Source organism: Lampetra planeri, chromosome 62, assembly GCF_965212315.1.
Source record: "Lampetra planeri chromosome 62, kcLamPlan1.2.h2, whole genome shotgun sequence".
Classification (NCBI taxonomy): Eukaryota; Metazoa; Chordata; class Hyperoartia; order Petromyzontiformes; family Petromyzontidae; genus Lampetra; species Lampetra planeri.
Window position 1 is genome coordinate 3,606,326 of NC_136168.1, and position 27,907 is coordinate 3,634,232.

The 27,907-nt window shown below is 55.3% G+C and overlaps 1 protein-coding gene across 1 annotated transcript in view; it reads right to left on the reverse strand.

Annotated features, from left to right (window-relative positions):
* Nucleotides 1-27,907, reverse strand: part of LOC144736657 (uncharacterized) — a 94,131-nt gene that overhangs the window by 20,403 nt on the left and 45,821 nt on the right. The window contains exons 8-30 of the mRNA XM_078619229.1: nt 26,607-26,713; nt 25,936-25,989; nt 25,190-25,235; nt 23,640-23,693; nt 21,236-21,289; nt 19,629-19,682; nt 16,532-16,585; nt 15,687-15,731; nt 15,534-15,587; nt 14,415-14,560; nt 12,955-13,006; nt 12,589-12,633; nt 12,129-12,227; nt 11,541-11,594; nt 10,708-10,815; nt 9,635-9,699; nt 8,842-8,940; nt 6,895-6,948; nt 6,061-6,159; nt 4,718-4,771; nt 3,425-3,478; nt 2,927-2,980; nt 169-222 (exon numbers count right to left, since the gene is read on the reverse strand). Of these exons, the coding sequence (XP_078475355.1) occupies nt 169-222; nt 2,927-2,980; nt 3,425-3,478; nt 4,718-4,771; nt 6,061-6,159; nt 6,895-6,948; nt 8,842-8,940; nt 9,635-9,699; nt 10,708-10,815; nt 11,541-11,594; nt 12,129-12,227; nt 12,589-12,633; nt 12,955-13,006; nt 14,415-14,560; nt 15,534-15,587; nt 15,687-15,731; nt 16,532-16,585; nt 19,629-19,682; nt 21,236-21,289; nt 23,640-23,693; nt 25,190-25,235; nt 25,936-25,989; nt 26,607-26,713 (1,559 nt within the window). The remainder of the gene's footprint in view (nt 1-168; nt 223-2,926; nt 2,981-3,424; nt 3,479-4,717; nt 4,772-6,060; nt 6,160-6,894; nt 6,949-8,841; nt 8,941-9,634; nt 9,700-10,707; nt 10,816-11,540; nt 11,595-12,128; nt 12,228-12,588; nt 12,634-12,954; nt 13,007-14,414; nt 14,561-15,533; nt 15,588-15,686; nt 15,732-16,531; nt 16,586-19,628; nt 19,683-21,235; nt 21,290-23,639; nt 23,694-25,189; nt 25,236-25,935; nt 25,990-26,606; nt 26,714-27,907) is intronic.

The window sequence follows — 27,907 nt, forward strand, 5'->3', positions numbered from 1 at the left end:
ATGTGTATATTCATATGTATATATTTGTATATTACACGAGGCATTGGGATATTCAGGTGTGCCACGCAGCCACGTGATTGGCTAATAATCCGGTGAAGGCGTGTGACCTTCACGAACCAATCGCATGGCTGCGATCAGTCACGTGATGGCGGTTGGGCGAGGACTCACGCGAGGGCCATCCCTCCCAGGGTTGCCTGCACTTCCTGCTGGACCACCGTCGCCCTGCCAACGAAAACCAAAAACAAACCGTTGCAAAAACCACTCCTTTCAATGCAACCGAAGCACTCCATGTCAATTCCATTAACATTGCATTCACAACAATGGTTTCCACGAGTCTCAAGCAACAAAAACAACATGCAATAAATTATGAACACGTTGACGAATTAAGCAAAGCATGCGGTGATGTTTTGGCCAACAAGCCTCGATTAGGCCGAAACGAGCAACACTGCCACATTGACGAGTAACGACAAATTCGTTGCCAGGGTAACAATACCCTTGGGGCGGATGGAGAAAATAGAAACACAACAAACCTGTTTCGCTTTCACCCCAACAAATGATTTTGAATAAACACGGGAACTGCTTCCCATATTGGCAAACCCTCCCCACCCCCACCATATTGTCACAAAATCCTTTCACCCTCAGGTAAGCTTTGATTGGATTGAAGGAAATTATTGAATAGTTTTGGTGTTGCCCTGGCTCTCCCCCAGTTGTCCCCTGTGGGGCTCTCTGCCATTCCTATTTTTGCGGTGGTTGTTGTCGTGGTTGTGGTGGTTGTTGTTGTGGTGGTTGTTGTGAGCCCTGGGCCCCAGTTACTTCTTCCTGGGCCATGCCACGGAGTCTCCCTCACTCATCCCTCCCACGTTTCCTCGGCCTAACCCTCCACACCAACCCTGTTCTACCCTTAAGCTATATTTCGTTTCAATTTCCACGTTAACCGCTGTTGATCTGTCCAGTTCGTTTTCTGCGTTCCCACCGACCTTTTCTCCTTTCTCTCCGGGAGTTCCACCCGACCCTCGGTCACCAGGGAGTCCCATCATGCCCGGGCTGCCAGCTCCTCCGGCTGGGCCTGCAGGGCCAGCCTCACCCTGCCGACACAAGGAAGCTGTCAGTCACAAGCTGCCATCACCACTGGCCCGGACCATAGCCGTGAGCCATTCACCGGATATGGAAGACGCGATTGACACTTGCCATCCCGTCCACGTTTCGCGGCATTTAAACTACGCCAAGGCCATCCCTTTAGTTTCCTGCCACATGGGTGAGCGAATGGTGGGCATGACTTAGCCTGTCCTTTAGCAAACGGCGCATGGCTGAGTGGACACGGCACGTCTGTCCCATGGCACCTCGGTGCCGTGTGGGGCGAGTGACCGAGAGTGGACACCGGGGCGTCTGTCTGTACCTTTCCTCCGTCCGCCCCCGCAGGCCCAGCCTCTCCTCTGGGGCCTGCGGCTCCAGCGGGGCCTGGGGCTCCACGCTCCCCGGGGATTCCGGCCTCTCCCTGTCCCACACAAACACAACACCGGTCATGAGCACAACAAGAAAATATACACGTCTGTAAGTTATCATTTCTACACTCCGGGCCGTTCGTGTATTCCACGGTGGAGAGAAAGGACTGGACGTATGTATTTATGCTGAACTTCTTTTGCACCCTACGTATTCAACCGTGCTAATCGGAGGTGCGGGAGAAGTACAACAAACTGAACACAAAACGCAGTTCTAAATAAATGAGCTTTCAATCCAGATGATTTAAAAGTGCATCGCTCCAGTGGCTTCCAAATATGGGAAGAGCGTTCCAGACGGCCACAGAAGTGCATCTGAAATCGCGCGATGCGGTGACCACCGTCTTTGTTCAGTAGATTATCCAAACGCTGCTGTGAGGATGACCGGAGTTCGCGTGATGATGGTTCATGCTCCTCAAAAAGATAAACAAGGTAATCGTGGTTTATTTGTGACAGGCGCTTTGTGTGCAATGAGCACGACCTCATCATGTATTCGTTCGGCAACCGGAAGCCAATTCCGCTCGGCGAGCACCGGACACGGTCGAGTTTCATTTGTCACGAACAAGGTAATTGTCACGTGAATCCTGGAACCATGCGGACGACAACCCCCCTGATGCCGGCGAGACGTGCCGATCCGCTACGGCAATAGCCCGCGTGCATTTCCATTGCGGCACTTACCCGGGCACCAGCAGGTCCAGGACCACCCCTGTCACCAGGACTTCCCTGTGGAGGAGAAAATCAAGGTAAACGTTCACGACCGCCAGCGATAAATCCAGCAACGTTCACCCCCATCGACATCATTGTCATCATACGTTCACAACCTTCGGGAGCCTGGCTCAAGCAGCGCTCGATGTCAATAACAGCCCGCGAACTACACAACGTCTGTACGTTACTTGCGTGGGCCCGATTCTAATCGTAGCAATTTCAGGATTTTTTTTTTACAACTGCATTTCAGCGAGCGGCCTAGCATTTACACGTAGTGTGTATGTTGAACTTCATTCGCACCGCACGTAGCCAACCGTGCTAGTCGGAGGTGCGGGAAAGGCGGTGTTGTGCACACGCAGATGGGCCGGGATGCACACCTCGCTAAACCTGCGCGATTCAACTCGCGCTGGGTGCCGGTAATGGAAGCCATGGCGCGTGTCGACACGCAAATGACGCCGTTATCAAGGACACGTGGGGGCGTCCATCATTAAATAACAAAATAAAAGTTTTGCGCAGTGCTCCTGCGTTGTGTTCCTTTGGCTCCACTGCGCGGATCACTCTCTTTGTCGTCAACTGCGACACGACTCGACGACTCGCTCCCAACAGCGGCCACGTGCGCACGCACACACAAGGCGCACGGCTACGCCAAAGGCCCCTTCAATACGGGCCTCCCTCTCGTCGAGATCCCTTCGTGCAGTGGTCACGTGACCCTCTCACTCACTCACCATGCTGCCGGCGCGACCCAGCTCTCCATTCGCCCCTGAGGGTCCGGGAAGGCCCTGCGGGGGGACAGGGGGGGGGCCGGTTGCGCCAAGCCGTTAGCTCCTCCGGCCGTGGCCAGTGATTGGCGGAGGTGCGACTGGTGGTTGTGGTGGTTTTTGCGTTGGTGATCGTGGTGGTGGTGGTGGGGGTGAAGGATGGGCAATGGTGATTATGATGCCGGTTTGGTCGTTCTGGTGATGGTGTGGTGTGATTGCGAGTTGGTGATGATGGTGGTGGTGATAATAGATACGTAGCGTCAGTGGTGAGAAGGAGATGGTTCTGATATTTTGATGACCAAGTGGTGATAATGGTTAAATAATGACGACGACGATGAGAAGGAGGTGATAGCGATGTGGTGGTGGCGGTGGCGATGATGTTGTGACTATGATGACCCGTTGACAGTAGAAACAATGACGTGGGTGTAATGACGACGACGGCTCTGAGCCCCCCACCCCTCTTACCTGTGCTCCAGGGAGACCAGCAGCGCCACGCTCGCCACGAGAACCCACGGGGCCCTGTGACAGAACACGGGGGGGGGGGGGGTCACTCACACGGCCAGCGGCACCGGCAGATTGCACAGACTCGGCGCGCGTATGCAGAGCCGAGTGTCGATAATCGTCAGGAATACATTTGGCCTCATTGGCTACGAACGGAGGAACGATTTGTGTTTTTTTTGTTTTTTTACGGCGCCCTTCGAGCGGCGCTTCACGTCTCGTTGACGTGGGCACAGTCCCCCGCCCCCCCCCCCCCCCCAAGTGGTGGCTGACCCTGTGCCCGGCACAGGGTCAAACCGTGTCAAGCCATCACGGTTCACTCCGTATTCTTGCACGGGGAAATTTAGTTTTCAGGTCCATACGGCGTACAATCGTTTCAGTACGGACAAACATTTTAGTTTTTTTTGTCTATTTATGTTTCTCGCTTGCAATGGGACTTTGTAGGATGAACGTTGAGATTTGTAAGGGGCACGGGGTGACCACTGAGGTCTGAATTGGTCTGTAACAAGGTAGGGCGCTGATAAGGGGTTGACAGGTTTGTAGTGGTGAGTGTTCTAGTGGTGAGTGTAGTGGTGAGTGTAGTAGTGGTGAGTGTAGTAGTGGTGAGTGTAGTAGTGGTGAGTGTAGTAGTGGTGAGTGTAGTAGTGGTGAGTGTAGTAGTGGTGAGTGTAGTAGTGGCGAGTGTAGTAGTGGTGAGTGTAGTGGTGAGTGTACTAGTGGTCAGTGTAGTGGTGAGTGTAGTAGTGGTGAGTGTAGCAGTGGCGAGTGTAGTAGTGGTGAGTGTAGTAGTGGTGAGTGTAGCAGTGGCGAGTGTAGTAGTGGTGAGTGTAGTAGTGGTGAGTGTACTAGTGGTGAGTGTACTAGTGGTGAGTCTCGTAGTGGTGATTGTCTATTTGTGTTTCTCCCTCGTGATGGAACTCTGTAGAATGAACGTTCAGATTTGTCAGGGCACGCGGGTGACCAATACGGGTTTGAATTGGTCTGCGATAAGGTAGTTCACTGACAAGTAGGTTGACACGGATATGACAGGCTGACTGAGCACCTGGCCCCCTCACAAACGGCGACGGAGCGGCTGATTGCTCCGTGCTAACCAAATTGAGCGTCTTTTGTTTTCGGTTCGGTCGCGCGGAAGGCAGAGAACTACCGGAAAATGCCGGATGGCTGCAAGGTGGCTGAGCGAGAGGAGTGGAACCACCCACGGATTTCCATGAATCTATCAGTGCGGAGGTTTGAGGGCGCGGTGCGTGAGCGCCAACTCACCCCGGGACCTGCCAGACCAGCGGGACCGCCCTCACCATCCTTGCCAGGAGCCCCCTACGGACAGACAACACGAGCGCGGGTGAGAACCACGCACCTGCACGGCATTGGTTGCTGCAGCAGAGAGTGCGCAGAGGGGAGTAGAGTGAGATGGGTGGGGAGAGGCAGGAGAGTGTGTGGAGGGGAGTAGAGTGAGATGGGTGGGGAGAGGCAGGAGAGTGTGTGGAGGGGAGTAGAGTGAGATGAGAGGGGAGAGGTAGGAGAGTGCGTGGAGGGGAGTAGAGTGAGATGGGAGAGGCAGGAGAGTGCGTGGAGGGGAGTAGAGTGAGATGGGAGAGGCAGGAGAGTGCGTGGAGGGGAGTAGAGTGAGATGGGAGGGGAGGGGCTGGAGAGTGTGTGGAGGGTGTCGAGTGAGATGAGAGGCAGGAGAGTGCATGGAGGGTATATATTAAGCTGAGAGGGGAGAGGCAGGAGACTGAGTGAAGGGTGTAGATTAAGCTGAGAGGGGAGAGGCAGGAGAGTGAGTGGAGGGTGTAGAGTAAGCTGAGAGGGGAGAGGTGGGAGAGTGAGTGGAGGGTGTACAGTAAGCTGAGAGGTAGGAGAGTGAGTGCAGGAGAGTAGAGATTTGGGTGGCAGTGCTGGAGTTATTGCTGGCGCTGGAGGTCAGTGTGAGTGCCGCGTGATGCCGCTGGCTACTTACACGTGGCCCTGCGGAACCGGAAGGGCCCCTGTCGCCGGGCTTGCCAGCCTCGCCCTGAGTGCAACAATCGGAGCGAATTCAGCAGTTATCCAACGTATCGTCTCACCAAACTCTCACGACACACAACTCTCAGAACCGGAGAGAGAGAAACGTGCAATCTGCAAACATGCAACAGGCGTCAGGGTCGGGATCGAGCCCGCGACCTCCTGTATACCAGGCGAGGTAGTTAACATCTCGCCACCGCGGCGCCCCTGAATATATATACATATACACACACACACGTTGCTTGTGCAGGTCTGGCCAACACCCGTGACAGGGCGAGCAACTCGGAACTCGCGAGAGGGATTCAAGCGTGGAGACAACGTTCCAGACGGACACGGTTCACGGGGGGACTAAGTGCGGAGACAATGTTCCAGACGGACACGGCTCACGGGGGGACTAAGCGAGGAGACAACGTTCCAGACGGACACGGCTCACGGGGGGACTAAGCGCGGAGACAACTTTCCAGACGGACACGGCTCACGGGGGGACTAAGCGTAGAGACAACGTTCCAGACGGACACGGCTCATGGGAGGACTCAGCGTGGAGACAACGTTCCAGACGGACACGGCGGTGGAGGCGGTGGTGGCGTTGCGTGGGTACGTACAGCGCCTCCTGCGGGCCCTGGGAATCCGTTGGGGCCGGGAAGACCACGAACTCCAGAGGGACCTGGGGGGCCAGGGCGACCATCTCCTCCCACGGGGCCCTATTGGGGGGAGGGTGGTGGGGGGGGGTTAAGAGACACACACACGAGGACGAGGGCACCTCGTTACAATGGAGCCCGCGCGGAGAATGAATCTCCGTTACGAAGACGGCGAAAAAATTTGAAGGCAACGTGGCGACGGGGGCAGTAACGCGGGGGGGGAGAGGGGGGCGTTTTTAGTTCGGAATGGGGGGCAGACGTTAGGAGCTCTTCGTCAGCTCGCAAGCTCTCCGCGCGCAGAGGGTGCACGCTCGCGATCACGCTGACGGACGGAACGAGGCCATTGAGATTGTTTTAGCAAGGTTGAGACGTCGCGTTCGCTTGGGGCGGTAGGCGTCACGGGAGGGGATAAGGGCCGGTGGTCGAGGGCGTGAGTGGTGGTGGTGGGATGTGAGTGGTGGGGGGATGTGAGTGGTGGTGGTGGGAGGGCGTGAGTAGTGGTGGGGGGATGTGAGTGGTGGTGGGAGGGCGTGAGTGGTGGGGGGATGTGAGTGATGTGAGGATGTGAGTGAGTGAAGGTGGGAGGATGTGAGTGGTGGTCGAGGGCGTGAGTGGTGGTGGTGGGATGTGAGTGGTGGTGGTGGGATGAGAGTGGTGGTGGGGGGATGTGAGTGGTGGTGGTGGGATGTGAGTGGTGGTGGGAGGATGTGAGTGGTGGGGGGAGGGCGTGAGTGGTAGTGGGAGGATGAGAGTGCAAGAGAGAGAAAGAGAGAGAGGCACGAGTCGGGCTCCACTCACAGAGACGCCAGGCTTTCCCTCGGAACCAGCTGCTCCAGGACTCCCAGTGGAACCCTGAACGGACAAAGTCACAACGCGCGGTGTCACGGCCACGCCAAAATTCACCGCGCCGCTGCCAGCGGACCGTCGAGACACAGCGTGTCGTGAGCCGTGGCACGTGGTTCCTGCCACGTGGTTCCTGCCACGTGGTTCCTGCCACGGCTCCCCCCGCACCGAGCGTGCGACACGACCCCGCATTCTTGTGGGATCCCGACGCGACGAGCCGTGCTTAGCTCGAGGGCATTGCTGAACAGCGAGGACAGAGAGCTGAGCCGGTTCCTTTAAAGTCTTTAGTTCTTTCGGTGAAGCCACGTAGGTGGAAAATAAAATAAATCACGACGTTTCGGACGCAACACAAGCGTCCGTCGTCAGGCGAGATTTTTTCCCACCTACGTGGCTTTACCGAAACAACCAAAGAGTGTGGATTGCTGCAGTCACGAAAGCTTCGAATCATGACTGGTTTCTTTTCTCTTTTTTCATTTGTCATCTGTCAAACACGGATCGACGGTGACGTGACCGCCACGCTGGCCAAGCCGCTCGATCCAACCGCTCGTCGTCACGATGGCTGCATCTTGTATCTTTGTATCGAACCTCCAATCGCCACGGCTGGCTACGTACGGCGCGAAAGAGGTTCAACGTGCGCGTACGTACAATGCACGCGGAGGAGAAGCATCGAGGCCCTGCTAATCGGAGGTGCGGTGTGTGTACGTGCGTTGAACTTCTTTTGCACCGTACGTGGCCAACCGTAGCTAATTGGAGGTGCGGTATGTGTACGTGTGTTGAACTCCTTTCGCGCCGTACGTAGCCGACCGTAGCTAATCGGAGGTGCGGTGTGTGTACGTGCGTTGAACTCCTTTCGCACCGTACGTGGCCAACCGTAGCTAATTGGAGGTGCGGGGGAAGGACAACAAACTAAACACGCAAAGAGTAAACAAATTATCTGGAGATGATGCTGCTGCTGCGTTTGCAGTGGTGCACAAAAGCACGATTCCCAACAAAAAAACAACGCAACACGCTCAGTGTCAATAACAGTACTGCAAGTGGTCTTGAACTATGAGACTAAACGATTTACATTTCACCAGGTAAGGCTCAACTGAGCTGTGTAGCTCTTTTTTCAGAAACGACCTGGCTATCACAGATGATAGCTCAACGAAGTGGCTTATCATCATCACGTGGGCATTTTGTACAGCAGCAGCAGCAGCAGCAACCAAACAATCGAATCTCAAAAAGCCACCACTAAGGTAGGTCCTGTTCTACTTTCGGTCACCGTACGTCAATGCGTCTCGTCGCTGACAACGGCGAAGCATTTTAAAGTAGCCCCAGAACTTCTCTCTGGTCACTTCCTCTTTCAAGTGGTGGAGACACACACCGAGGCTCCACATTCTCAAGAGGTTGTCAAGAGTTTCTCGCCCCCAATTGGCAGACGGATGCCCGTAGACCTCGAACTGGGACCAGGGATAGCTGCTGCTGGGTAGACTGCAGGCATGGACTAGATGAGATGTGATGTCGGGTGAATTTCAGAATCAGAATATTTATTTCTAACTGGAGGAATCCGATGAGCCGTAAAACTCTTTTTTCACAGATGTCCGGTAGGGGCACGGGGTAAGGACGTTATGACAACAAACGATAGGAGTGATACGTACAAGAAAGGTCAACGAATCACCCAAACACAAACAGATACAATACTAAACCACCCCCATCCTACCAGGCAAAGCCCACTGAGATATTCACTTAATTTTCAGAAGTCACCTGACCACAAAGCGGCCCACCATTGGGACATTTACAGCCCCAAAATAATCGAAACAATCTCAATGCCCGTTACTGTGAAATCGGAGCAAGTGCCCAATTAATGCCCATCCTTCTAACCCTTCGCGACGCGGATGGAGGTGGCCGCAGACGGCAACTCACCCTGGCTCCAGGAATTCCGGAGTCTCCTGGGCGTCCAGGTCCTCCTTCAGGTCCCTTGGCTCCAGCAGGGCCGGCCGCTCCACGTTCGCCGGGCATTCCCTACACAGACACGTGACACGCGACGCGCTCTCAGGGCTTGCCCTGAAGGCCCTACGAGTCACGTACACGGCGCACGGCACGCTGGCCGAGCGCTGGCACCATCGCCCTCCGGCCTCGTACCGCCGTGAGCACCCTTCTCTCCCCGTGCTCCTCTCTTCCCGCACCCTCATCTCCCCGTGCCCCGCTCTGCCCTCTCTCATCTCATCTCCCCTCTCTCATCTTTCCCCGTGCCCCTCTCGGTGCGCCATTCCGGAGTGAGAGCGGTGGCAACGTCACGCTTGGGGGGGGTGCCCGCACTGGCCGTGGCGGAGATGCCCGGGTTGGGACTCCTTCCCTGACATCGCGGGATTGAACGCGCGGGCGGTCACGATCCTCGTGACCATTCACCCGCCCTCCGGCAAATCCGCTCGATTCTCAAGGTCCAAAGTCGCAGTTCGATTGAAGAACCAATCTTTGTTTTTTTTTCGTCCTGCTTTGTCCCGTCTCGTTCGGCCCCCATCGTTAGGCTAACCGCACGCAATAGCAATAACCGCCTGTCATTTTCACATCATCTGCATTACGGCCTCTGTGTAAGTTGCGAAGCCGCTGCTCATTTTGTTTGACGCGTTCGCGGCGAGCGCAAGAGCCACCCCCACCCCCCCCGCGTCGGGCGCTGGCGCCAGCTTCGTCGTCATCATCTTTCCCGCGGCGTCACCGGCTACTCACGATCGATCCGGCGTTGCCGCCAGGTCCTGGCATTCCACGACCGCCCGGAGCTCCCTGTGGGGGGGGTCACAAAAAAAACAGCGCCGCGCGTCGTTACAAAAACCGCGTCGGCGCAGTTTCCCCCGCTTTTCCCCAGCCGCGTTGTTACCCGAAAACGGACTCGACGGCAGGGAGGGATTCCAATGATCCCCCCCAGCACCGACAAATCGCCGACGGGCGAGGATGGCGATGGAACAGCAGCAAAGGCGAAGGATCGCACGCCCGGGTACGAGATTAGCTCCCGCGCAGGAGTGAAATTTTGGTTTGTGGGTCATCTCGCAAGACCGTGTGGGCATGGGGGGGAGGCCGAACTTTATCCAACAGTGGATGGAACATGGGATTTTTATCATGATGATGGTGATGATGATGATGATGATTTTACGTGTGCTATTGGTTTCACGAGTGATGGCGGAGTCACTTCAATAGACCTCGTTATCCACACGCGGGGCACACCTCTAAAATCCCTGCACGGAGTGATCGTTGCATGCCAATCAAACTGATTTCAATTATTTTTTGTGGACATTTTAGTTTTACAGCTGGAATGTCGTCAAAATGAATTAAAATCCAGTCGTGGGCGGCCGCCTTGAGACCATCAATTCGTCACACCGGAGGCCCTGGCCCCCATCACCAATATCTGGACAAACAAACATGACGTGAGGTTTTGTCCTCCAACTAAATTTGGCTAAATCCCAGCTCTGAAAATGGAAGAAAAAAAACATTTATTGGTTTCACCCTTGGGCAACAAATACTCCCCCTGCTACAGCACGGCGGGTGGACCTGAGGTCTCAGAATAAGTTCTGCGGTGTCTGCCTCTGTGGGCCATTCTCCAACGCGAAGGGTCGCGACGGCCCTGGGATGGCTGCGAACGGATTCTTTGCCTTGTCGATGCACGCGGCGGCAATAACAGAATTGGGATAAAATTGTGGGTGGGTGGGGTGGGGGGGGGGGGGTGATGGAATATAATAATCGAAAAAAAAAATGAAATCGATTTCATCAAAGCGAGCGGGAGACCCCCCCACTCACCCTCTCGCCGGCGGCGCCAGCTGGTCCAGATGCGCCAGGCTCGCCGCGGGCGCCGTTCTTGCCTTCCTCTCCGCTTGGGCCGGAGGGACCCGCGGGCCCCGATGCTCCCTGGTCACGGGAGACGCACGCAACGACACGGGGAGAGCGACACACGCGGTGAGGACGCGGCGGGGGGGGGGGCCTGTGGGTCACCGTCGGCGGTGTGAGACGCGGCGATAGCCATCGGCGGTGTCGGACGCGGAGGTCATGTCCGTGTGAGCCGGGCGGTAAGGTGGCAGCCCGTGCCTGCGTACCGGGCGAGCGTTGGTGGTGGAGCACGCGAATTTTGTGTAAAACTCTCAAACCTGGTGGCCTGCTGCCAAGGGGATGGTGAGAGGGCAGGTTCATGAACCCCGAGTTTTAGCCAATCTCCACAGTTTCCTCCCACGAGCAAAACGCTCCTGCGAAAAGGGTCGCGACCACCCTCCTGACAGGAGAGTCTTGCGGCTGGGGGGGGGGGGCAGCCCTCGATAGACAACTGATTTTACTATCGTAATTTATAGTTTCTTCACGAGACGAACAAATCACACAGGAGCCCGCCTCTCCCACTCACGTCACGCCGCTCGTCCCCACGCACTCTCTGCTCTTGAGGCTCATGGTCGATGCTCGTCCCCTTCCCCCAGCTGTCCGTGCTCTCGACTCCCTGCCAGCCACAGCTGTTCTAGTCCAGGCTCAAGGCTTCCCTCCGTCCCCTCTCCTACCGCGAGCTTCCCTCTCTCTCTCGCTCGCTCTCTCACGAACGCCTCCGTGCGCGGTCGCGCTCAAGACGCGGTGCGCGGCGCGCGCCAACTCACCGGCACTCCCTTGGCACCGCTCTCGCCCTTGAATCCCGGCACTCCGGGCTCTCCCTGTTGGCACAGCAGCGCAGCAGCGAGCGGGGCAGAAGTGAGAACGCGTCAAGAGGGGGGCGTGGGGAGAGAGGAGAGGGGGGCGCGGAGAGAGAGGGGAGAGAGAGGAGAGGGGGGCGCGGAGAGAGAGGGGAGAGAGAGAGGAGAGGGGGGCGCAGGGAGAGAAGGGAGAAAGGAGATGGGGGGGGGGTGTGGGGAGAAAGGGGGCACTGGGAGAGAGGGGAGAGAGCAGAAAGGGGAGATAGAAGAGGGGGGCACGGGAGAGAGAGAGTAGGAAGAGAGGGGGTACAGAGAGAGGGGGGGCAGAGAGGGGGGGTAGAGAGAGGGAAGGGGTAAGGAGAGCAGAGCGAAAATATTTTGTTAAATCTTTCATTTAAAAAGGGGGGGGGGGAGGAGTTACGTAAAGCAAAGCATTAAAAAAAAGAAAAAAACTAAATGATGAACGAAGCAAAGTGCCGAATACACCGAGCAACTTCTTGTTTCCTCTGACGGTGAAAAAGAGAAAGAGTGCGGGGAGAGAGGGGCAGCACTCACCGCAATGCCTCTGGGTCCAGCAGGGCCCGACGAACCGGGGGGCCCGAGGGGCCCACGAGGTCCGGGCATCCCGGGACCACCGGCAGGTCCAGAGTCTCCCTGCGGTGGACAGAGGCGCACGGTCAGATGAGCGCACGCATTTTAAGACGCAAAGATACAGGCATAGGTAGTAGAGGTACTAGAGGCAAAGGTCACTCCCCCCCCCCCCCCCCCGTACAGCCTGTAACAGACTGTAGGGGCAAGTGCTGTTGGCGAGCACCTATGAAGGCCGGCACGGCACACGAGGGGGTGGGTGGGCAACACCCCGCCCGGCCGCCTTTGTCTCCCCAGGTAATCGCCAACCACCGCGCGACGGTTATGAACATCAACGACAACGACAACAACAACAACAACAACGACGACAACAACAACGTGCGCGCTCCGAGCGCTGAGCAGGTGACCCGCGGCCGGCACCACTCACCGAAGGTCCTTTGGGTCCCTGAGCTCCGTTGGCGCCTCTGAGACCCTGCGGAGAGAGGGCAGAGAGAGAGAGAGAGAACAACGAGCATTTACATCGCATGCAGCTATTGGGTCACCAGGCAGCCGTGCCACACTGGGTCACCATAAAGCTATTGGGTCACCACGCAGCTGTGCCACACTGGGTTACCAGGCAGCTATTGGGACACCACGCAGCTGTGCCACACTGGGTCACCAGGCAGCTATTGGGACACCAGGCAGCTGTGCCACACTGGGTCACCAGGCAGCTATTGGGTCACCAGGCAGCCGTGCCACACTGGGTCACCATAAAGCTATTGGGTCACCACGCAGCTGTGCCACACTGGGTTACCAGGCAGCTATTGGGACACCAGGCAGCTGTGCCACACTGGGTCACCAGGCAGCTATTGGGACACCAGGCAGCCGTGCCACACTGGGTCACCAGGCAGCTATTGGGTCACCAGGCAGCCGTGCCACACTGGGTCACCAGGCAGCTATTGGGTCACCAGGCAGCTGTGCCACACTGGGTCACCAGGCAGCTATTGGGACACCAGGCAGCCGTGCCACACTGGGTCACCAGGCAGCTATTGGGTCACCAGGCAGCTGTGCCACACTGGGTTACCAGGCAGCTATTGGGTCACCAGGCAGCTGTGCCACACTGGGTCACCAGGCAGCTATTGGGTCACCAGGCAGCTGTGCCACACTGGGTCACCATGAAGCTATTGGGTCCCCAGACAGCTGTGCCACACTGGGTCACCATGACGCTATTGGGTCACCAGACAGCTGTGCCACACTGGGTCACCATGACGCTATTGGGTCACCAGGCAGCCTTGCCACACTGGGTCACCATGAAGCTATTGGGTCACCAGGCAGCAGTGCCACACTGGGTCACCAGGCAGCTATTGGGACACCAGACAGCTGTGCCACACTGGGTCACCATGAAGCTATTGAGTCACAACGCAGCCGTGCCACACTGGGTCACCAGGCAGCTATTGGGTCACCAGGCAGCTGTGCCACACTGGGTCACCACGCAGCTGTGCCACACTGGGTCACCATTAACCTATTGGGTCACCAGGCAGCTGTGCCACACTGGGTCACGAGACACGCACCCACGGAATACAATAGGCCAGCAGGCCGGTACTTTACAGGCCACAGGGGCCGGTGTTGTAGCCGCCACCTATTTAGGGCCAGGACTCTTCACAGGGCAGCGGCGCAGCCAGCAACCCGCCCGCCCGGCCACCGCCGTCTCTCCGGTGGCTGACGTTCGCATGCCGCCCTTGGTACTCATTTAAGGCCGAGTCAACCTAGCAGAGTGCCAGTAACCGGTTCGGTTAATCGTTGCTCGTGAGTGGGAATCCAACTCGGACCGTCGGGTTTGTCGCGCTTACCGCACGCACACACACAGACACGCACGCACACACACACACGCGGACACGCGCACGCACACACACAGACACGCACGCACACACACACACGCGGACACGCGCACGCACACATACAGACACGCACGCACACACACACACATGGACACGCGCACACACACACACGCATGCACACACACACGGACACGCACACGCACACAGACACGCACGCACATACACACATGGACACGCACACACACAGACACGCATGCACACACACACACATGGACACGCGCACACACACACGCATGCACACACACACGCGCACGCACACACACAGACACGCATGCACACACACACACATGGACACGCACACACAGACACGCATGCACACACACACACATGGACGCGCACACGCACACACACGCACACGTGAGTCGCGGGTACTCACGGCAGAGCCTGCAGGTCCGATGCCTCCGCCAATGCCGGGCTCTCCCGCTGGTCCCTGCTGTCCACCGGCTCCGATAGCACCAGCGGGGCCCACCTCACCCTGGTCACGCGGCAGAAGAAGAACCACGGTGTCAGAGGGTGCGCTGTCTGCGAGCACCCGTTAAAGCGCTCAAGGGCTTGGACGGGGGTTAAGGCTGGCCTGGTTTTTTCCCGCGGTAGTCCCCACTTTTGAGATCACAAAACTCTCCTGGGAAATCTGTAAAGCCCCCCCCCACCCCCCAAAACCTCACCCCCACCCCCCCAAGACAAAAACGTCCCAAGCAAACGATAACAACACAACAGCGCTCAAGACGGAGCGCGCACACGCGCGTAGCTCTTCCGTCTGCCGGCACGCCGGGACATTCTCTTCCCCGTGACATTATTTGCAGGATTTGCTGGCACCTCAGCGGTGGCAACCCTCTCTCCCTGCTCCAGCGTTGGAGTGCGGGAGGGAGGGGGGGAGGGGTGGTGAGTCCGGGACTGCGTCTTCCCTCTTCGGCCAGGCGTTGCGATGCGGAACCCCAATGCCACCGCCCCCCCCCCCCCCCACCGCGCATCTCACGCGTGCGCCTCTCCCCACCTATGTCGTTTATCTACCCCCCCCACTCAACCCCCCACTCCATCCCCACCACCACAACTCTCTACCCCGTTCGTCGTTTCTCTCGTCTCGTGCAAGCACTACCGGCGATACTGTGGCGCTTCAAAAACCCCGCTCGCCGGGGTTTTCGAGAGCGACCCTTTACGGGGGCGCTTCGTCAATTTGAATGATCACTCTCGCTGCCGTCGGCGGCGTTCGCTCGGCAACATTGTGGTGACGAGCCGCGGGTGGCAGGCCGGCAAAACAAGGGGGGGGGGGGCGGGGGGGGGGGGTGCCGAGCGCCTCCGAGCTCCGTCCTGACCCCCTCGCGGCCCGCCTGCCGTGAGTGCCGCGCGAACGGTCGAAGGAGCTGGAGCCCATCGCCACGGCGGCTCGCGCGCCCGGTGCAAACGAGCGAAGCGCGTTTCAAACATTCGACTGCGACCCATTCACGCACGCGGCTGGCGGTCTCTCTCTCTCTCTCGCGCGCGCGCGGCCACCCACCTTGTTTCCGGGGCTCCCGGGGAAGCCGGGGACACCGACGCCTCCGATGGGGCCCTGCGGGAGGAGCGCACGGTCAGCAGTGTTATTACAGCGGGGTGACACGAAGCTCCACGGGTGATGGTGTTACTACAGCGGTGTGATGGAGATGCTCACCGCGGGTCCGGCGGGGCCAGGGGCACCATCAGCACCACGAGCTCCCTGCAAGGGGAGCACAACAGCAACAACAACAACTTCAACAACGACAACAGCAACGCCATCAGGAACACGTATCACAATCAACAACACCATCACAATCAACAACATCACCAACAACACCATTACCATCAACAACACCATCAACAACACCATCACCATCAACAACACCATCAACAATACCATCACCATCAACAACACCATCACCATCGTCATCACCGTTCCGCTGACGGCTCGTGCCACCCACACCGGCACGGTCCGAGCACCATTCACCATGCTTGCATACGAAGTGCTTCCGTGATGATGATGATGATGATTTTGACAGGTGTGATAAAGTTGTTGGCAATATCAATTCACAATTTTTGGTGCGCAATGACGGCGATGATTCTGAGATCATGATGATGTCAGGAAGACACGATGGCCATCACGAAGAGCGATCGTGATAGGGTGGCCAGGAGCTAGCCAACGATGATCATGGTGATGTCAAAGTAAATTTTATTGAAACTAATTTTTTATGATTATTATTAATAATGTTTACGTCGTGATGGTGACCCAGGTAATGATGATGTTGGTGGCAAAGTTTATTTTAAGGAGTAATTAATAATGACGATGATGACGACGACGACGACGACGACGATGACGTCGTTAACGATACCGGAAAAGTTTTCATATTTTTATTTAGTTTTCTTTTTCTTTAATTCGTGGCGACACGTGACGGTGACGGCTACGGTGATGACAGCCACGATTGCTCCTCTCGCTACGCCAGAGGCCACACGGCGGCGTTTGTTTATTCTCGGTGGACTCACAGCAGATCCGGCGCCGCCGCTACGTCCCCTCTCGCCGGGCATTCCACGTGGTCCCTGAGAAAAGACACAAAAAAACAACAACAACACCGCCACCCCGTCACGATCTTCCCTTTGCCCTGCCGTGCGCGACACGCGAGCGGGCTTAGCGGGCGAGCGTCGCCGCGCCGTGAATGCGTCCGTCGGCAGGAACGCGTCGCTAGCCCCCCACCCCGCGCCGTGTTCACGAACGGCCCTCCTTGACCTCGTGACCCCGTGGGGCCACGATGTGGCCACGGTTGGGCCACGGGAATCAATACAACTTTATTTCTAGAGCACTATTCGCGCACAACAAATGCAATGCGTTAGTCGTTTTTATTTTATTTCATCGGACGGCATCTTCATTTGCGGCTGCATATGTACGCTATGGAATGGAAATCGCGGTGTAGTTTGTCAGTAGCAAGAGGGAATTCTGCCGCTGCTGCTGTGTGTGTGTGTTGTGTGTGCTGTGTGTGTTTTGTGTGTTGTGTGGGTTGTGTGTGCTGTGTGTGTTGTGTGTGCTGTGTGTGTGGTGTGTGCTGTGTGTGTTGTGTGTGTTGTGTGTGTGAGCTCGCAAGGTGTAGAGCGGGGCTTCCGAGGTGCTCACCGTAAGACCAGCAGCTCCGTTCGCTCCTGATGGTCCACGCTCACCCTATGGGGACAGAGCAAGGAGACATCCCGCGTGAGACACACACACAGCGTGAGACACGATACAGCGTGAGACACACACAACGTGAGACACACACACAGCGTGAGACACACACACAACGTGAGACACACACACAGCGTGAGACACACACACAGCGTGAGACACACACAACGTGAGACACACACACAACGTGAGACACACACACAGCGTGAGACACACACACAACGTGAGACACACACACAGCGTGAGACACACACACAGCGTGAGACACACACACAGCGTGAGACACACACACAGCGTGAGACACACACAACGTGAGACACACACACAACGTGAGACACACACACAGCGTGAGACACACACACAACGTGAGACACACACACAGCGTGAGACACACACACAGCGTGAGACACACACACAGCGTGAGACACACACACAGCGTGAGACACACACACAGCGTGAGACACACACACAGCGTGAGACACACACACAGCGTGAGACACACACACAGCGTGAGACACACACACAGCGTGCGGTACGGGTGCCAGTCCAGTCTCCTCCATCGCATGTTTGCTGCTGCTGCTGCTGATGATGTTGTTACTGCTGCTGATGTTACTGCTGCTGATGTTGTTACTGCTGCTGATGTTGTTACTGCTGCTGATGTTACTGCTGCTGATGTTGTTACTGCTGCTGATGTTACTGCTGCTGCTGCTGCTGATGTTGTTACTGCTGCTGATGTTACTTCTGATGATGTTACTGCTGGTGATGTTGTTACTGCTGCTGATGTTACTTCTGATGATGTTACTGCTGGTGATGTTGTTACTGCTGCTGATGTTACTGCTGCTGATGCTGATGATGTTGTTACTGCTGCTGATGTTACTTCTGATGACGTTACTGCTGCTGATGATGTTACTGCTGGTGATGTTGTTACTGCTGCTGATGTTACTGCTGCTGATGCTGATGATGTTGTTACTGCTGCTGATGTTACTTCTGATGACGTTACTGCTGCTGATGATGTTACTGCTGGTGATGTTGTTACTGCTGCTGATGTTACTTCTGATGACGTTACTGCTGCTGATGTTGTTACTGCTGCTGATGTTACTTCTGATGACGTTACTGCTGCTGATGTTGCTGCTGCTGCTGCTGATGTTGCTGCTGATGTTGCTGCTGCTGCTGATGTTGCTGCTGCTGCTGATGTTGCTGCTGCTGCTGCTGATGTTGTTACTGCTGCTGATATTGTTGCTGCTGCTGATGTTGCTGCTGCTGCTGCTGATGTTGTTGCTGCTGATGTTGTTACTGCTGCTGATGTTGCTGCTGCTGCTGCTGATGTTGTTACTGTTGCTGCTGCTACTGCTGCTGCTGCTACTGCTGCTGCTGTTGATGTTGTTACTGTTGCTGCTGCTGCTACTACTGCTGCTACTGCTGCTGTTGCTGCTGCTACTGCTGTTGCTGTTGCTGTAGAGTGTACAGCAACAACGGCTGTGATGTTACATTTGAGCTGGTCGAGCTGGAGGGGTCGGGGGTCGGGGGGGGGGGTGTCTCGTGCATCGTCAGGAGTGTCCGAGTGGTGAGTCGTCGTTGCCATGACGATTCCTCCTCCGTGTTTGCGAAGCGAGCACCGAGCCTGCGTTACGCGTCCCCCCCTCCCCCCCCCCCGGTTCTCTTCTGGGCATTGACCACAGAAGTCTCCAAACGGAGAGTTAACAAACAAAAAATTCCCTTTTTTTTGTTCGCATCATCAGCGAGTAACATCAGCAGTTGCCGTGGTCCCCCCGCTCCGGGTCACGGTCACCGGCGTGGCGAAACTAAAAAGAAAGCGGGCGATGAGCCATTTCTGTCGTGGCGACCGTCAGCTTTGTCGAAGCGTGGGAATCCCACCGATCGATTCGCGCGTGAGCGGGAGCCGGTGACGTCGGCATCGCCGCAACGTTAACACCATTCCCGTTCCCGATGGACGGTCAAAGGGTTGATGTGACGCACGCGCACGTCATCGGAACGAAATGGGGAAGAAAAACTCAAATTTTATTACTTTTATCGGTACCGAGGCTCCCACAAGGCCGTGCGGGAGGGCCGTGTGGCACGGTTTGGCGCCGGCTATCGGAAAGTGCGGCGGTCGTGCCGCTACGCTTCCCTGCGGCGAGCGACAATGTCTTCAAAAAAACGACGGCGCTGCTACTAAGCCTCTCTAAATAAAATTAACGCGATCATCTCGGTACGGGGCAGGGTTCAGCGACATTACGCTTGCGGTCATCTCAAAGAACCTCCTCCCCCGGCTTCTCCAGCGGAGCCTCGCTCGCTGGTCTTCTAGCGGAGCTCTCTTCACCGACGCGCTGCAGATGCAACGCCGCGTCCCGATGCCGAAGGGGGAATGAAACGAGCGAACGAATGAACGAACGAACGAATGAGGTTGACGTCGCTGAAGAATTCACCAACCTTGGGTCCAGCGCCGCCAGCCTCGCCCTTGCCTCCATCCAGACCATCGTAGCCCTGGGAACAGACACGGCGGCGGGGTTAGAAAACTGCTTTTATTTCGGGGCGTGCTCTCGGTTTGTTGTCCCTTCACCCCCCGCACCTCCGATTAGCACGGTTGGCCACGTAGGGTGCAAAAGAAGTTCAACACACACGTACGTGCAAAAGGACGAAGCCTTAGCAGACTCATCTTGTTGGTTCTTTCGGTAAAGTCACGTAGAAGGGAAGTAATAAAATAATAAAACATAATTAAACAATTCTCACGACGTTTCGGCCACATCGCAAGCAGCCGTCCTCAGGTGAAGAACAGGTATGTCGGAAAGACAGCGTCTGAATAGCAGACTGTTGGAGCAAGTGCTGTTAGCGAGCACCTACGAAGGCCGGCACGGCACACGAGGGGGTGGGTGGCCAGCACCACGCCCGGTCGCCTTTGTCTCCCCAGTGGCGATGTTTACACACCGGTACCAGTTACTCATTTGAGGCTGAGTCGACCTAGGGCAGACCCGAGACCGGTTCAGATAAACGTCACCGGGTGTCGGTGGCCATGAGCGGGAATCGTACTCGGGTCGCCGGGTTCGTAGCGCAGCGTAGCGTTGGTCGCTACAAAGATAAAGATCCCCTGTATAGCCTTAACAGACTGTAGGGGCAAGTGCTGTTAGCGAGCTCCTATGAAGGCCGGAACGGTACACCAGGGGGTGGGTGGCCATCACCACGCCCGACCGCCTTTGTCTCCCCAGTGGCGATGTTTACACACCGCACCAGGTACTCATTTGAGGCTGAGTCGACCTAGGGGAGGCCCAGGACCGGTTCAGATAATTGTCACTGATGTTGGCAGTGAGCGGGAATCGAACCCGTGTCGCCAGGTTCATAGCGCAGCGCGCTAACCGCTACACAGAGACAGTCCCACACACACAAACACTCACACACAGGCGTAGACACACAGAGAGAGAAGAGCCTTGAGACACAGAGGGCAGAGAGTGGGAGCTATGAGGATGACTGGGCCACGTTCGATTGACTTTGGGACCTTTTTTTTTTTTGGCCAGAATCAAAAACGATGGGGAAATGAGAGTCGGTTTTCGCTTGCACGTTCGTTTGCCACGAGTAATTTGTGGTTACGTGATGCCTCGCGAAAGGTGTCAATTTGGTGTTTGAACATATTCACACAGTTCCAGTTTTATGGCCAGTAAAGGGTCAAACCCTATTTTTACTTTCTCACCATTGACTGACTTTGTTTTCACGGCTACTGACTGCCTAAACATTTAAAACTAAGCGTAAAACAAACAAACAAACCCTACGCAGACGGATACGCAAGAGAGAACTAACGCGGGTTTTTTCAGACGAGCCTTCAAAACCGCGACTGACGGAGCTTCTCTCGCTAAATGAGTTTTGAAATCGAGATGATTTGAAGGTGCGCGGCTCCGGTGGGCCTCCGGAATGAAGAACCCGGCGACAACGACAACAGCAGCAGTAGCCACAGAAACAACGACAAGAACAACAACAACAACAACATCATCAACAACAACAGCATCAACAACAGCAACAGCAGCAGCAACGCGTTGTCGACGGCTCACCTTGTGACCCCTCATGCCGCTCAGCCCGGGGTTGCCAGGGAAGCCACGCGCGCCCTGGAACGAGAAAAACGACGTCACGACAGTAAAAATTAACTCCAGCCGCCATCGTCCGTTCGTCGTCCGTGCGAGAGAACGGCCGTGGGTGACGCTGGGAGCGAGCGGGGGCTGGGAGCGAGCGAGCGAGCACAGCACCACCAGCTCGCTCGCTCACTCGCTCCATCGTTCACCTAGAGGGGCCCGGCCAACTCCAAACGCGCCGGGCGAAGGCGACCTGCGGCCCCGCTGCCGCTCCGAGATATCGGACGTCAATTTCAGGAGGTTTAACGAACTGTTGAGTCGCTATGAACGTGTACTAGCTATTCCCTAACTGTTAACTACCTCTTTTTTTTTTTAAACCAGGTAAGGTCCGCTGAGCTACGTTGCGCTTTTTTTCAGAAGCGACCTGGCCGTCGCAAATGATAGCTCAGCGAAGAGGCGGCCCATTGTCATCGCGTGGAAATCTATAGCGGCAGCCAAACACTCGAAACGCGCGATGTTGATTCTAAATATTGGAGGGGAAAAACCGGAGGTCCCGGAGAAAAATCCACGCGACCACGGGGAGAGATACACCGCAAACTGCAAATATACAGCAGCAGGCGTCAGGGTCGGGATCGAACCCACGACCTCCTGTAGACCAGGCGAGGTAGTTAACATCTCCTAGCCTCCGTGATGATGATGATGAGAGACACCACAAACTCCAAATATACAGCAGGCGTCAGGGTCGGGATCGAACCCATGACCTCCTGTCGACCAGGCGAGGTAGTTAACATCTCCTAGCCACCGTGATGATGATGAGAGAGAGAGACACCGCAAACTCCAAATATACAGCAGGCGTCAGGGTCGGGATCGAACCCACGACCTCCTGTAGACCAGGCGAGGTAGTTAACATCTCCTAGCCACCGTGATGATGATGAGAGAGAGAGACACCGCAAACTCCAAATATACAACAGCAGGCGTCAGGGTCGGGATCGAACCCACGACCTCCTGTCGACCAGGCGAGGTAGTCAACATCTCCTAGCCACCGTGGAGCTTTAAAGGAATGTACAGCGGTGGTGCCAGGCGTACGGAGGTAAACGGACATCGTCATCCACGCTGGGACAGCGGTGACGGTGCGTTTAGTTTCGCGTGAGTCCGTGTGTGCGCGCGCGTGTCCACCCACCGTACAACTTGTTTAAGTCGTTAATTGTGAAATTTCAGTCACAGTTCCGATGCTCACTGTTACATTTCTTTTATGGCTTTATTTTGGTGATTTCGAAAACGTTTTTTGGTTTGGCCATGTTTGTTTGTTGTAGTACGAGTTAGACTGATGGCTTTAATCTAAGTTGTCTACACTGCTGCTGCTACTGCTGTTACTACTGCTGCTACCGCTGTTGCTACTGCTACCGCTACTGCTGCTACACTGCTGCTGCTACTGCTGTTGCCACTGCTGCTACTGCTGTTGCCACTGCTGCTGTTGCCACCTCTGCTGCTGCTGCTGCTACTGCCACGCTGCTGCTGTTACTGCTGCTGCAGCTACCGCTACACTGCTGTTGCTACTGCTGCCGCTACTGCTATACCACTACGACTGCTGTTGCTACTGCTGCTACCGCTGTTGCTACTGCTACCGCTACTGCTGCTACACTGCTGCTACTGCTGTTACTACTGCTGTTACCGCTGTTGCTACTGCTACCCGCTACTGCTGCTACACTGCTGCTGTTACCGCTGTTGCTACTGCTGCTACAGCTGTTGCCACTGCTGCTGTTGCCACCGCTGCTGCTGCTCCTACCACTACTGCTGCTACACTGCTGCTGCTACTGCTGTTGCCACTGCTGCTACAGCTGTTGCCACCGCTGCTGCTGCCGCTACTAACGCTACTGCTTCTGCTGCTACTGCCACGCTGCTGCTGTTACTGCTGCTGCAGCTACCGCTACACTGCTGTTGCTACTGCCACGCTGCTGCTGTTACTGCTGCTGCAGCTACCGCTACACTGCTGTTGCTACTGCCACGCTGCTGCTGTTACTGCTGCTGCTACTACCGCTACACTGCTGTTGCTACTGCCACGCTGCTGCTGTTACTGCTGCTGCAGCTACCGCTACACTGCTGTTGCTACTGCTGCTGTTACTGCTGCTGCAGCTACCGCTACACTGCTGTTGCTACTGCTGTTGCTGCTGCTGCAGCTACTGCTACACTGCTGTTGCTACTGCTGCTGTTACTGCTGCTGCAGCTACCGCTACACTGCTGTTGCTACTGCTGTTGCTGCTGCTGCAGCTACTGCTACACTGCTGTTGCTACTGCTGCTGTTACTGCTGCTGCAGCTACCGCTACACTGCTGTTGCTACTGCTGCTGCTACACTGCTGCTACTGTGAGACCGTGATGCTCGCGTACCTGAGAACCGGGACCCCCACGCTCTCCGGAGACGCCAGACTTGCCGGGGTGACCCTGGGCGGAGGCGCAAGACGCGCACATCGGTGAAACGTTCACGCATCGGGAGGGAATCCTCGCGCGTATCGATTGAGCAGGTGTGAGCTCACACACTAATGTTGAGTAGTAGACGGAGGTACTCGGAGACGGAGGTGAGTTAGGGGCTTCCGCCAGGGTTTATTAGCAAGTATCACTATAAAGGGTTCCAGCTTCACCCCTTCCACTATCCCCGTTCCTCCAGTGACCCCGCTTACGTCACGGGGTCTCCGTTAAATACCCTAGGAGGGGTGACGTCACGTGCACTGCCCAGCGCGTGCGACCCCACGTCCCGTGATGCCACCGCACCGGACAGCGCACACAACGCCACCACTCTCCTCTACTCCTCTAGACTAATGCCGAAAATAACTGTGAACTATTTTTTTAATTTTACCAGCCCACTTAAGCTGTGCAACTCTTTTTCAGAAGCGAATTGGCCACAAATGACAGCTCAACGAAGTGGCTTATCATCACGTGGACATTTATAGCAGCCAAATACACTCTGGACGCGCGACGTTGATTCTAAATGTGCAGGGAAAAAGCGGAGGACCCGGACAAAAATCCACGTGACCATGGGGAGAGAGAGAGAGAGAGAGACACGCAAATTCGAAATATACAGCAGGCGTCAGGGTCGGGATCGAACCCACGACCTCCTGTATACCAGGCGAGATAGTTAACATGTCACAGAACCCACGAACTCCTGTATACCAGGCGAGGTAGTTAACATCTCACAGAACCCACGACCTCCTGTATACCAGGCGAGGTAGTTAACATCTCACAGAACCCACGAACTCCTGTATACCAGGCGAGGTAGTTAACATCTCACAGAACCCACGAACTCCTGTATACCAGGCGAGGTAGTCAACATCTCACCTTTGGAACCTCATTTTCCAGAAGAAAAATATGATAATTGTTTTTTTATCCCTTTATCTGGCAACAAAACTGACACCTTTTTTACAAGGAGTCATGTTTGCATAGACCACAATACCTGCAGTCGTAATGCAATAAAAAAACATAACTCTGATAATGTATGCACTGTCCTTGAAGTTCATTGGTCCACACCCGAGACAGCTTTCCTTAGAGCCTAGTCTCACATGGTGTTGGACCAGATGACGCCAAAAGGCGCATAACTCAAAGACAATGCACCATCAGAGTATGAGAGCTCGGGGTAAGCATTTATGTTTTGTGTTTGCATTATGACTGCAGGTATTGTGGTCTATGCAAACATGACTCCTTGTAAAAAAAGGTGTCAGTTTTGTTGCCAGATAGAAGGGTCAAAAACCAATTATCATATTTTTTTACTGGCAAATGAGGTTCCAATGGTGTCTGATAATGTATGCACTGTCCTTGAAGTTGATTGGTCCACACCCGAGACAGCTTTCCTTAGAGCCTAGTCTCACATGGTGTTGGACCAGATGACACCAAAAGGCGCACTAGTTAACATCTCGTAAAAGTGGCGTGGGTACTCACATCTTCACCAGCACGGCCTGGGGACCCAACGGGTCCAACAGGGCCAACGGGACCCTGGGGGATGGGGAGAGAGAGAATGGGGACAGCATCAACACCACCATCACCAACGTCAACATCATCTTCAACATCATCAACATCATCACAAACATCGTCACCATCAACACCACCGTCATCATCATCATCTTCATCATCAACACCACCACCATCGTCAAAGTCATCATGAACATCGTCACCATCAACACCACCGTCATCATCATCATCATCAACACCACCACCACCACCATCGTCAAAGTCATCATGAACATCGTCACCATCGACAACCCCTATCGTCAACATCACTTATCTTCACCGTTACCATGAGTCACCGTCTTGAGACGTTGTATTCGATTAAATGATCTACAATCGGGTACCCGTACCCGTACCCTACCCGATACCCAGCCGGGTACAGGTAGCCGGGTATCGGGTAGGGTACGGGTACCCGTTTGCGACCCTGGTGCGGCCAGGTACGGGTACAGGTAAGGAATCAAAACCCGTTTGCGACCTCTGCCATGCACGTGGTGAGATGTGGGTGCACGTGGTGAGATGTGGGTGCACGTGGTGAGATGTGGGTGCACGTGGTGAGATGTGGGTGCACGTGGTGAGATGTGGGTGCACGTGGTGAGATGTGGGTGCACGTGGTGAGATGTGGGTGCACGTGGTGAGATGTGGGTGCACGTGGTGAGATGTGGGTGCACGGTCGCTGGCGGTGACTCACAGAAGCTCCTGGCTCTCCAGGCTCTCCTGGGGCTCCCGAAGATCCAGCTGGGCCCTGCGTGGCACGAAGAAAAAAACACGCATCGGCATCAATGACAACACAAAAAACCACGACCACCTTCGCAGGGCGCCTAAATAACGCAAGCGAGGGACGTCTAAACGAAAACTCAACTATTTTTTATTTCTTTTACAAGGTAAGGCCCAGTTATATGGCGCATTTTCCAAAAAACCTCCGGTAGAAAAATATGGCGCATGTTGAAACTATCAAATTGTTCTTTAAATAATAGTTATTGACAGGTACAGATGAAACTAACGATTTGTTTTCCCCCATTACCCCGAGCTCTCATACTCTGATGGTGCATTGTCCTTGAGTTGTGCGCCTTTTGGCATCATCTGGTCCATCCCATGTGAGACTAGGCTCTAAGGAAAGCTGTCTCGGGTGTGGACCAATCAACTTCAAGGATTATGGCTGCAGGTATTGTGGTCTATGCAAACATGACTCCTTGTACAAAAAGGTGTCAGTTTTGTTGCCAGATAGAAGGGTAAAAAAACTATTATCAAATTTGTTTTCCATTCAGCTTCTTGTTGTCGAGCGCAACATGGACACCATTTAGCCACGGACGCGCCGCCGAACCCCAAGACTCCTCGCGACGAGGTCCCTGCACTCGTTACGTCCGCCCAAGGCGGTTCAACGGCGACCGAGTGAGGTCAGTGCTCGCGGTGCGGAGACTTACCGAAGGGCCAGGAAGGCCAGAGGGTCCCCTGGGTCCCATGGGGCCCTGCAGAGATGGGTGGTGGCGGGGGGAGGGGGGGAAGAAGGGGGGCGGCGGGGGGGGGGGCAGACGTGAGCAGTGGAACCCTGGAACCGTTTCACAGTTGATCCCAGCAAGCGGAGTAAAACGTTCGCGACGCTTGTCAAAGCAACGCTTGGGTCGAAAAACGACGTGATATACGTCCACAGCGTTGAGTGGATGTACGTTTCTTGAAAGGATATTTAAATATTTCATTAAAATTTGCCCTATGGATTTTCCAAACCATACATCAATACGACTAATTAGATGATATTTTACTCGTTAACAATAATGTTCTCAGCCGCTTTCTCAATCCGCAAAAATCTCCCCACGTCGTCGCTCATCACTGATGTGACCCACGGCCGGAGGATCGAACTCGGGTTCCCATCGATGTCAACCCGTCACGGTTTAACCCCTTAATCTTGTACAGGGAAATAGAGTTTTCACGTCCATACGGCGTACAGCCGTTGCAATACGGGCAAAATATGTATTTTGTTTATTTGTTTGTGTTTCTCCCTATTGATGGGACATTGTAGGATGAACGTTGAGATTTATAAGAGGTACGGGGTGACCAGATAAGGTCTGAATTTGTCCGTGATAAGGTAGGGCACTCACAATAAGGGGGTTGACACAGCTATGTGGATGAACCGTCTTGTATTGCACCACGTGGGGGGGAGGAGGGAAAACCGAAGCATCCCGGGGACTTGGGGCCCTTGTCATCGTCGTCGTCATCATCGTCATCATCATTGTCATCATCGTCGTCGTCATCGTCGTCGTCATCATCATCATCGTTGGCATCATCATCGTCGTCATCGTCGTCGTCGTCATCATCATCATCGTTGACATCATCGTCGTCGTCATCATCATCGTCGTCATCATCATCATCATCGTCGTCATCATCATCGTCGTCGTCATCATCATCATCATGGTCGTCATCATCATCGTCGTTGACATCGTCGTCGTCATCATTATCATCATCATCGTCGTCATCAATATCATCGTCGTCATCATCATCATCATCGTCGTCATCATTATCATCGTTGTCATCATCGTCATCATCGTTGTCATCAGCAGCCGTGAAGCCGACTCGCTGTGGTGCCGAGGCTGAGCGTGGCCGCGCGCGCGCGCACGCGGGAGGCCCCGGGGGGGGTGTGAGTGGGAGGCGCCGAGGCCGGTGAGACT